The 12,154-nt window shown below is 42.8% G+C and overlaps 1 protein-coding gene across 5 annotated transcripts in view; it reads left to right on the top strand.

Moving 5' to 3' along the window:
- The window catches only part of LOC138207266 (3',5'-cyclic-AMP phosphodiesterase 4B-like), a 49,021-nt gene that overhangs the window by 28,556 nt on the left and 8,311 nt on the right, over window positions 1-12,154 (top strand). For all 5 annotated transcript variants that reach the window (XM_069164375.1, XM_069164376.1, XM_069164379.1 and 2 more), the window contains one exon: window positions 6,249-6,361. In XM_069164375.1, the coding sequence (XP_069020476.1) occupies window positions 6,249-6,361 (113 nt within the window). The remainder of the gene's footprint in view (window positions 1-6,248; window positions 6,362-12,154) is intronic.

Here is a 12,154-nt window from a genome sequence, read left to right as displayed (position 1 = left end):
AAATGATATGTATCCCTGAAAGTGTTGAACTTTTCCTTTCAACAATCTCTCGACCTAATTAGGACTTATTGTAGGAGCTTAGACAAGTGTGCCTTTCAGATTTAAAGACTGTTTCAGACTATATGGTCTGAGTTGTAATATATATCTTACGGCGGTTTTAAAATGACTGTAACTCGATTTATCCTTGCAACCTAAGACGGTATCCTTCAATATAATTTTGCATAGTATTGCAATGTTTTTCCATTGCAATACACATTCATATAGTAATATTTCAGACCTTGGAGAACAGGGTTCAGCATCATAGTTTAAGGCTTCCATATGTGCCAAGAGTTAAAATATCAGACCTGTACTATATTTTTTATTTGTTTTAAGTGTTTGTTTGTTTTTTACCCTCATGGTCGTTGTCACCATTGTTGACAAAAATAGCTGTTGGTCTTTGATTGTTGGATGCCTATTCCAGCTGCTCAGTGTGACACTTTCCAAGAATCCGATGCTTTTCAAAATGTGAAAAATGAATTCAGTGCAGCAGACATGCAGACATACGCATTCTTTGCCTTGAAACCAATCAGACATGTAACTTTGTGCGTAAACTGCCCAGGGTGCGGGGCCTCACACAACAAGCGTTTATCATTCATGCGTTTGTCTCTTTTTGTAATCATGTTATGAACGAGAAGTATTGAAAGACTCGTTTGCTGAAACTGGTTATTCTGACAGATTAATGAGGAAGAGTTTGTGCTAATTAATCAGTAACTGCACTTAATGCCAAATATCATGGAACAATTACTTTTAAATCAGAGCAGGGGAGATGTGTATATGCACCATTGAAAATACAGATGCCTATTGTAAGGACAAAGCAAAGCACAGATGTCTTTAGTTAATAGTAAACTGTGAAAATATTGGAAATCGAATGTGCTTTAGCCTTCTCTGTTGCAGGTTTGTAGTCAAATTAATTGCAGTGTAATTAAGAAAGAACTGAAGTTCAACTTTTCTAATTTTGCAGACACCGTACTGCTTGAATTATACAAGTAATTTGTTACCCATAGTAAACTGACAATATGATGACGTTTACTCCCTCACATCTCAAATAATGAATAAACAGATGGGTGGAGGAACATGGAGACAAACAAACTGACTGCCAGAACAGATCTGACCCGTCCTTTTTATTCTGGACCGTTTGCTCTACTTATGTCTGCAGCAGCCCCTCTGCTCCACAGCAGGAATCCATTTCAGGTTTTCCAGGCTCACAGCCAGAGGAGAGGATCCGGCGGGCTGGAAGCGTGCAGCCTGGTTAAGTATTTGAATTATGTCATTGACGTCAGCACAGTCATAAACCTCGCTGCGGCCCATCCCTCAAGCTGGCCCGTGCCAGCACGGCTCCATGGTGCTTTGTGAAGGAGCTGTCAAACAGGCCCCGATGAGGTGTGTGTGTGTGTGTGTGTGTGTGTGTGTGTGTGTGTGTGTGTGTGAGTGAGAGTGAGAGTGAGAATCGTTTTGTTTTGATAGGTGATGTGATTCTGCCACGTTTGTAAACCATGAAGAGACATAATCATTGAGTGTTGTTTGTGAGATAGGTCAAAGAGTGCTGGTTTGGTTTCGGGGTTGGACCGACTTAAAGTCCGCTGCACCACAGATTCTCCAGTGACTGCTGCCTTCAAGTGACAACAACCTCAAAACATTTGATCCGATTCTCTCATTCAGACTATCAAAATAACACACCTTCTATACACTGTGACTCTGAATTGTTGTAACAACATGTAACTGAGAAACAAACATCTATTTCTGTGACTATAATAATTTTTTCTTTATAATCTAATAAAAATTACATGCCTTTAGACTTTGCTGAAATCATACACACACAGATGCACTCTAAAATAAGCCACATTGAAATACAACAACTCTTGAACAGTTATGAAATATTAACACAATAAAATGCAGTATGAGAGGGTTCTTCACACATGAGAATGTTGTCAACTTAAAAGATTTTTTTTAACTCAAGCCAATTCACATGCAGCACATTAGCGGCATTCATTTCTTATAATTTATTTGACTGATAATGATAGAAATGCATAGAAATGACTCCAAGTGTATATATAATCCTCTAAAGGAAAATAAGGGGATAAAGGTTTTTTTATTTTATTTGTAATTAGCACAGGTGCCGTTTACACAAAATAAAGTTGTGAAAATTGGTACATTACATTAAATTACTTTAATTTAATTTCCCCCTTTTTCTGTGTCTGTCAAAGTCCTTTATCTCGTCTGTCCACTTGTGAATAAATTGACGTACATTGGAGGTGATACAAAGGTGAATCATCCCTCCCTCCTGTCTCAGTTTCATGTGTTGTGCAAGGTCAAACACAAACAACTGACTATGGGCATGTGTCTGTGTCAGAGTGTGTTTGTTTCTCCCTCTTAATGTGACGAGGTCAAGACGAAGAATGTGTTTGTTTTTGTACGTGCAGATAGCTCGGAGGTGTTTGCATTTCAGCTGACGGTGGTGACTAGTTCTTTTTCATCAACCCTTGGTGATTACTGGGCCCATCATCCCCTGACAAGGCAAATTAGTGTAGTAAACACAACTTACACTAGTCATTTTAGTCATCATGTTAAAGTCAAGCTCATCATGAAAACTCAAATACTACATAAAAACCACAACTTAACTTTAAACCCGTTAAAGCTACTTACACATGGAAATCCACTGTGGTAAATGACTAGGTACAATTACTGGGGACTGAAGTACAATTTCTGGTACTGGTACTTGTGTTTTTTTAGTTTTATAATGCTTCTACTTCCCTATATTTTAGAGGGAAATGGACAGCTCTATATAGTGTTATACTGGACAGTCTATTGCTAATGAAATAGGACATATTGAATTACATAACAGTTTATAAAGCAGTGAACAATTTCTCCACTTGACCAAGTATATAAGTCCAGTGCAGCTTACATGCTAATGTACTGTAATAGTAATACTAACCCAATAATATGTGCAAGGATTTCTCTTGTAAGTAAATGTATTCATTGTGGTATTACAACCTGAGTAAAGGAACTGAACGCTTCATCCATCCACTACATGGCTATAGATGGTATGAGAGATGCGACGGTGCAGTTCTGCGAAGCAAGTTTCAGCCAGACATCAAAGGACACAGGTTTCGGGCCTAGTCTGGGAACACAGAGAGGGGCAGTGTGAGGTGGATGTAAGCGGAAGGTGTCTCGGCAGGAGTGGAGGTTTGGGCCCGGCGCTGGTCGTTAGTGCAGTTGATGGCTCTTACAGAAGCTGGTTTGTGGCCCTACAGGGGAGAGAGATAGAGGGAGAAGGGGAGGCAGACGGGGTCTGTCTGCACACTGAGGTCTGTTGTCCTCTTTGCAGCCTCCAGCATATGGCCAAAGCATTAGAACTCACCCAAAAAAAAAAATGACTTACACTGAGAAAAAAAAAAGAAAAAAAAGGCTGGAAAAGTACCTCACACTCTGTCTGGGAGCAGGTTTTTCAGACTGAAAGTGCGTCACGCCACCTTTGACTAGTGACATTGTGAAATGCCTGTCGGCTCATTTAGCGCTGTATTTATGATCAACCAAAGGTGATGATGGGTTCAGCACTCCATCTACTCATGCTGTGTGCGTGTGCATAACTTGGTTTTATTTAGAGTTTCAACACACAAATAGGATCATGACATGACTCAAGCTGGAGAAGAGTAACTCCGGGTTTTCTAAAAGTTGTATCATATTTAAGAAACACAACAGATGATTGTTTGAAGTTTTGTCTCTTTGTTTTAAAGCCAGAATCTTAAAACCAGTAAGTGTTTGTCCTGCAGGCTACATCTACTCTTTTACTACCATCATTTTCTGGACTGTGTCAATGATTCAGCTGCCAGCTTCAAAATGACCTGAATCCCGATCATACAGGCAATGTGGAAGCCTTTGATGTTCCCCGACTGCCTTATTAAAATGTCTAGTGTCTCTGTATACCCTCATCGGAGGGAACGGGGCAGGATGTGGTCACACCTTCTTGGCAGCGTCTCCTGCCCCTATGGCCCAAGTCGGCCGCACGTTGGTGTATAACCAGTTTCAACAGCTCACCGCCTTGTGCATGAGCCGCTTTGATGTTACACTTCACGCTCTGTGTCAGTGACTTTTGCATGGCGTGGGTGACAATGGATCCTGTGAATAGTTTGGACCACAAAACTTGGCATCCTGTTTTATATTGCGGCCAAGAGTGCACTGAATTTTCCAACCTGGAGCTCGGGTAAAGAAAAATCGGTCTAACCTGAGGAATGAGGCTAGTGCTTGCAGTCATGCTCTTGTGATGTGAGGACCCAGTGGCATGATTTCTAAAAACTGAGGCTAAAACTTCACTTTTCTTGTGGAATCTGAGAGGTCATTGTCATGTTGTTCTGATACCTCTCAGTGGTGGGAGGTTTCCTGAACCGCGCGACATGAACTGAGGTTTCATTGAAGTTCTTTGTTTTACGCCGGTGGTTTGAATTCTGTACGCCATCAGTAGGCTTTGAAGTGCTTTGATGAACTATATTGACGTAAATTGGGGAGCAGCACGCTGGCTGTCCTGTTGTGCTAAGCATATGGGGTAAATTGCTTCCATGTGTGAAGCCCTATGAAGTAGAGATCAGTCTTTTCCATAGAAAAAGGAAGGTGGGGAGATCCAGATGTGTTCATCGTTCAGTCCCTCCCGGAAGAAATGTGTTGAATCACCGTTCTCCTTGGTGTATCGTATGATAATAATTAATTTCCTCATGTTTTATCATCTCGGTGCATTTCTTATAAACCAATCTTTTCCTCAAAAACTGTGCGTCCACCGCATGTGAGTCATAGATGCTAACGACAGCTATTTCATGGAATGACAGCCGTGATTGTCCTCAGCGTCACTCCAACATTCAGTAACTCCGCTCCACGTTTTGTGTGAGTTCAGGGCCAAAGAGGAAGTGCTTTGGTTTCTTTGGCACACAGTGGAGCCCTGGCTTGGCCTTCCCCCAATTCAGGGAGTCAAAATGTGCCTCTCGTGTTGCTTGTGCAAACACAGAATTTGGTGTTTGATATGATTTTTTTTCCTCCCTCAGAGAGGTTCAGAGAGGAGAGAGCCAGTTTGTGAAGCACGGTGGAGTGGAGTGAGCTGCTGCTCCTGATGATGATGGTGATGATGATGATGATGATCATGATCACGGCGGCACGGTGGTGCAGTGGTTAGCACTGTCACCTCACAGCAAAAAGGTTCCGGGTTCAAATCCGGTCCTGGGCCTTTCTGTGCGGAGTTTGCATGTTCTCCCTGTGCTTGCGTGGGTTCTCTCCGGGTTCTCCGGCTTCCTCCCATCATCCAAAAACATGCACCTCAGGTCAGGTTACCTGGCGCCGCGCTAGTGGCAGCCTGCTGCAGCAGCTCCCCCCTGAGAGCCCCCCTGCTGTAGTGAAGAAATTTCCCCTCGGGGATTAATAAAGTGTATAAAATCAAAAAAAAAATGATGATGATGATGATGATGCAGTTCAGCAGAGTATAGCCTTGAAGTGGTCTGCACGTTTCAGAAAGCAAGTCATTGGGAGTGGAGGCAGTTGGAGCATTTGTCTTAGCAGCGGTGACAAATTGCCCTTTCTCTTCTCGTCCGCAGTTCTCATAAAGTTTGGGTGAAAACACAATAAAGCAAGTATTAAACAGCAAAGCTGGATGTGTCTGTTTCACCAAGAGACCCTCTTCAGGCAGTGGGGTTATGTGCCTCACACCATTTGTCCTGGATGTGTTTAAATGGGCGGCGGAGGGGGGGCGAGGGGTCACAGACACATCAACAGCAGGAGGCAGCAGACTGCCTGGTTTGCACGCCACTTATTCAGCAGAGTGCTACTGAGAGGGGGATAAGTTAATGAGAGAGAGGTTGAGACAGGGTGGTGGACAGAGACAGAGTGGGAGGGGGATTTGCAGAGCGCACAAGAGCGAGAGGGGGTACGAAGAGAAAGAAGCTACAGAGAGACAGAGAAAGTCTCTCTGTAACTCAGTAACTCCAACCGCCCTTTTGTCTGAGAATACAACTTCCCCGAACTTTCTGTGGTGGTGGAGCATAGCAAGATGAAGGAGCTGTGCGTACACACCTCCCCCTCTTCCTCTGCGTCTTCCGGATGTGCAGCTTGCAAGTCCCCCATACGATCAAGCCACACTGGGACCCTTGGACAGCCACGCATGGTGTCAGGGGACTCAGGTATGGACATGGATCCTCTCCGGACTGATTACGTGTCCATGTGTCTGTTGGCAGATGAGTCCTACCAGAAGCTGGCTATGGAGACCATGGAGGAGCTGGACTGGTGTCTGGACCAGTTGGAGACCATCCAGACGTACCGGTCTGTCAGCGACATGGCCTCCAACAAGGTAGGACAACTTTATTATGTAAATGTGACAACAGTCCATTCGCTGCCTTGAAGTTTTTACATCCATATGTCCAATACTGTGATTCCCAAGAGTAGTCTATCCTCCCAGAGGGGATCTCATCTAAAACAGAACAGAACTTTGCATTTTTAAGCATTAGCTTTAAAGTTAGAGGAAATCTCAGGTAAAAAGCATATTTGTAATGTGTCAAGATATCAGATCATATATTGCAGTTTGCATCTTGAGTTTGTCTCAGCCGCTTTTGAAAAGTTTTACGAGTCCAGAAGGTCAAAGGATTTTATAAACTCGCATATAAACCTTCAGTCTCTAAATCAAAAGTTGAAAAAGTTGTCATTTCATTGGCTGGATGCTCTTAATAACTGATTATGATCATATTGCACAGTGAGCTCTTGTATGTATGAATTATTGTATCCATGTGTGTGCTACCCACTGAAATAACAACCACCGTAAGACCTCCCACGAGCACAGCCGCGAGCGCGTCCTGTCTGCCAAACCAAAATGAACAAAGGTTTAGATCAAAGACGATAATTGTTCAATCCGTGATCCAAAAGCTATTCAGCACTCCAGAATTGTTACTATCACAGCAGATATTGTGTAATATGTCCCAGGACATGATGCTGACACTGACCTTGTGCTGATGGCCTTACAGTCCTCAAAAGTCTGTCATTTCTCTTCGTTGCAGTGTGGTCGTCTATTTGCATAGTTTATGCAAAATGTAAATTGCTTCTTGCCACACTGACGCACTTGCAAAGCAACAGTCATTCTGCGGTAGAGTTTGAGCCGCCATATGAATTTTATGGATCTCTCGTAAAGAAAACCAAAGTATGAATAGTGTTTGCTTTGCATACATGACTACTGATTTCCTGTTATCTTTGAATGGTACAATTGCCTGTGTTCTGTGGAATGAGTTGACCTGCGTCAGTTTCCTCACCTTAGTCAAATGAGGACACTCTGCATGTTATACAACTGGGCTGGGCTGCACAACTTCAAACCGTTTCATCTCAACTGCACACACATGCATTTTGTCACTCATTTTAGTTTGGTATGGATATGTATTCTGTTCTTGGGTTTGGCGTATTGATCCACTTTCTCAAGTGATGTCACCATAAAACGTCCAGTCAACCGACAGACATCCGGGTGTACAGACTGTAGTTTTATGATTTACAGAGAAGTACTACAGGTATACTTTACATCTTGTAAAGGTGCTTTTTGCTGGATCCTTATTGCTCTCTGTGTTGCCAAGGCAAGCCAATTGAAAGCACTTCATTTATTCTCGTTGATATTATTCGACTAGCTGTGCAAGAGGTACGGTCACAACTACTATATGTCTGCTTATAAATACCAGCACAAGTGTTGGAAATCTAAATGTCATGAATGTTTTTTTGGTGAAAAGTGGCCAAACTTGAGCATAATTTCTCTCACTTGTTGGAGTATGCAGATGAACGGCATCAGCTGCAGTAAAGTAGAGCATACTTCACTTTATGAAAACCTCTTGTACAGTATTTTGTGTTCAACACAGAGCTTTTACACAGTAAAGTACTTTATAAAGTTACTTAAATCCATTTGTATTATTTATAGACCAGCGGCTCTGTGAGGCTGAACTGAGGCACAGTTGTGCTTTGAGCTAAATGCTAAAGTCAGCAAGCTAACACTCTCAAACTGACAATACTGACGTGAAATTTAAGGGGTATGTTGTTTACCAGGTTAGTTTAGCATGTCCACATGCTAACTTATTCTAATTATCACTAAACACAAACTGCAGCTGTGTCTGATGGGACTGCCCTCAGCTTTGCAGGTGTTTTAGTCATAAACCAAAAGGTTTGGTCAATCAAAATTTAAACCTGCTGATGATACCTTATGAAAAATGATGAGATCATCAAACTGACTGCAGTTCTTCCTGGAGGGACATAAATGTTTGTACCAAACTTCAGGGCAGTTCACTATAGTTAAGATCTTTCACACAAAAAAATTGAATAATGGTGCCAGATGAAAAGTCACTTGAATTTCTCCTCTGAGAACCATGAATGTCTCCACTGAATGAATTATATTCTTGCTGGTAACATAACAAAAAGATAAGGAATCCATTCTCATCAATTGGCATGACAGATTGGATGAATCCAACAAACAAATTCAAAATTTTCCAAAATGTCAGCCTTATAATTAGTTTGAACTGAATCTGAAGAAACACACTGTGGTTCCTTCAGACTCTACAAAGCAGCTATTTTGAACTAATTGCTTCCCTTTGCTTTGGTGCTCATGAGCCTTTCTTTGTGTGTATTTCATTTGTACAGCGCTCAACCAAATTACTATGCGCTGCACATTATTACTCAACCTCCTCGCAGACAGCGGAGACTGTACGGCGGCATCAGATCATAAACACCCAGGGTGGTGGTGTCCATTTCTGTCTGTATTCTACACTGAGGTCTGAGGGAGGACTCGGATGGATAGGGGAGGGGAGGGGAGAAAAGGGGAGGGGAGAGGTGTTGTCAGACTGTGATGGGTGACTGTGACCGTGACACCGGTTTCCTGTCTCTTTATTTCTCGTGCCCCCCCGCTGCCTCTCCTCTGCTCCCTGGTTATCCGGACGACAACAGCGGCAGCCAGGTTGAGTCTACGTCACTGGGACTGGCAAGACAATGAGCACAAGGTCCCTCGGGCCTGCAGCAGAACAGCAGCCTGTTTAGTCAGGCCAGGCACAGATTCCTACCAATGTCATCCAGTCCCATTGTTGACCAATGCTGGTTTCAAAAGTGCGGAGATCAACCGTTTACGATGTTCCAGTTTGCTTCCATCAATGTGCTCGATCATTGTGCAATTGTAAAGGGATGCAAAGCAAACAATTTATTCATGCATCATGTTTTTTTGGGTTGTTTTTTTTGCAAAATATTGTGTCAAATACAGTTAAATTACACCATTAATGCAGCCTCCGCATTTGCAATGACTTTTGACAAGGAGATTGAATTTCTTCTACGAACCAGAAGATGTAATTGAACCCACAATCCAACCCAGGGTGTCTCCACTTTCAGTGTCCAAGGACACAGGTGTATCCGGGGCTGCAGGACCACACACCCCGCTGACCACCAGCCTGGTCGCTGTGACCTCAGAGCAGGGAGCTGCTCCCCTGCCCCTCACTATCATTAGCCTCGCCACACTTCCATGCTGATGCCGGTGACGGCCTTGGACAAACACCGCCATCTGAATCCAGTTAGAGGAGTTCAGCGCTCTGCGGGTTAGCGTGCGAGCGAGCCCCCGAGCCGAACACAAGCGAGTAGGAAACTTTAACTCACGTGTGGTCACTTCAACTTTGAAGCACCGCCGTCTTCAGAGGGGAAAGAATGACAAAATTATTGAAACAGATGTAGTGGTGGGTCTGTAGCTGCAGCAGGCGTAATGGACATTAAATTATAGTGCTGTGATTTCATTTGACTGAAACGGTGGTGAGGAGATCAGACGAGCTGCAGCGGTGATTATGGTGCCTAATCGTAATTAAAAACTCTTACCTCTGTAATCTTCTGTTCATTCATCGTGGAAAAAAAAAAGGACAGAATTAGGGTTTGTACTGTACCTGCTTTTGATTAACAGATTCTAGGAATCGTGTCTTTCTAATGTTACTAAACCGTGAAAACTTGTGTTGACACTGCAAACAGCCACACATGGGACAGAGGCAGCTTTGCCTCACTCTGGGATTTATTAGATTGTAGAGCTGTGGTATTGTGTTATGATGTACAATCCCTTCTCTATCACGGCTCGGTGCTCACAGTAAACTATTAAAGGAATACATGTGTCATTTTTTATTTTCCTCAGTAATGCGTCAACATGCTCGACTGCCAAACTTGTTATCTGTGACTTTTCAGTGATGAGTTCAGGTATGTTAGTAGTTTGGTGCCTCAGGCCGTGTTAGGAAGCAGGATGTCTACGAGTAAATGACCTCAATGAATTACTCTATCAAGCAAAAGGGAAGTAGGTGGGGGCACATGCTCGGGCCTGTGTTGAAGGGCGGAGCCATCGATCTCTTGTTAGACTGTAGGCCAGTCAGTCAAGTCAGCTTTATCGCTATATGTTTCCTGCCTGACGCCACTTGAGAAAAGAGAATAGAGAGAGGAAGCAGGCTGATTCTCAGACACGCCGAACAGAGTTATCACTCTCGGACCTTTTACAGGATTTCTTTTGTGCTGTGTTTGGTGTTTGTTAAGAGACAATGGGACTATGTTGTTCTGAAAGGCAGAAGAAAAACTTTGAGATGCTCACAAGTTGGAAAAAGGTGAGTTAGTTGTGCAGCAGCTGTGTGGGAGAGTGGTCTGCTGTATGGAGACTGTTATATCCAAGAATAGGTTTGATATAAAGTAACATCATTTCTTTAAGAAGCATGATTCATTATTGATATAGTTTGCTTTTTGGTCGACATGCTGAGAATTTCTTGTCTTGTTTTGGCTGTTTTAGGATTTGGGTCAAAAAGACAAAGCTCACTCATATTTGACTTCAAATGCTTTTGCACACTTTTTCCTTTAATTTTGATAAGTATAGTTGTTAATAGTGTTTTGGCTTGAATAATATCATTTACATTGCACTTCTGCGAGACACTGGCTCCAGTATGCATGTATTTGAATATTCAAAAAATTTTAGGCTCGTCATTTTCTTAGAACTAACCACAGGTTTTTTTTTGGTAAAGTTTACGTAACTTCTGTTGGTTACCCAAGTCAAGCGTTTGTTCTGACGTAAAAGGATGTATGAGTTAATGCCATGGATTGAGTAATCTATTCTCCTGAGCACACTCATAGACTTGTCACCGTGCCATGAGTGTACGCTGTGTTTTCTCTGAACCATATGACCCCGGGTGACTGACGTGCGGCTGTGTGTCTGACTCATTTCCTAGAGGTCACTAATCCAAACTGTTTGGCTGCTTTTAAGAATCAATTACAAATTCCCTTTGAACTGAATAAAACCAACTGATTCCAAGTGCTATTTTTTTTTTTTTTCGTCCTTACGAGCTCTCTTTGATTTTTATGGACTGTCTCTGGCAGCATAGGTTTTGAGTGCAGCCAGCGCTTTGAAAGAGGTATTCAAGTTTCACAGTCAAGTAGATGTTAGCTGCCTGCTTGACAGCTATTAGACAGCTGGTGAGACCAGAGAGTTTGGTTTACTATGAAAAGAAAAGACGTGGAAAAGGCAGAATGGAAGATGTCTTTTTTCTTACAGTGTCTGAAAAAAAATAAATGAAGGCACAATTACATTTTCAGAGAATACAGAGAATTTGTTTGATTGTACACTTACAACATGGTATTCGTGATAAAGTCTAGGATGCTTGTGCGTTTATATTTTGTATATTTCTACTGACAATACAATTTTGCATCACTGGTTAAAATCTGTGTTGTGTTGCACAGAAGTCTCTGTGTGTGAAATGTCTGGCCTAGTTATGTCTATCTGAAGGTTCTCTGCTGCAGACTGTGCGTCAGGTCTGTGTGTGTGTGTGTGTGTGTGTGTGTGTGTGTGTGTGTGTGTGTGTGTGTGTGTGTGTGTGTGTGTGTGTGTGTGTGCGTGCGTGTGTGTGTGTGTGTGTGTGTGCGTGCGTGTGTGTGTGCGTGTGTGTGAGATGCAGGGCGTTCAGAGCTGGGACCACCGTGAGAACGATGGAGGGGGCCATGTGACTCTGTTGCCATGGCGTTCAGGTTGCAGTGCAGTTGGCGGTAGACGAGCGAGGCTGCAGACTGCAAACTCTCTTATTTGTTTGTCTCGTAATTGTCTGCATTTGTGTCTGAAATGTTGAAAACTGCTGCA

This window comes from Embiotoca jacksoni, unplaced genomic scaffold (assembly GCF_022577435.1).
Source record: "Embiotoca jacksoni isolate LCO1_2020_lvr unplaced genomic scaffold, fEmbJac1.0.p SCAF_31, whole genome shotgun sequence".
Taxonomy (NCBI): Eukaryota; Metazoa; Chordata; class Actinopteri; family Embiotocidae; genus Embiotoca; species Embiotoca jacksoni.
This window is presented reverse-complemented; position numbering and strand designations above follow the sequence as displayed.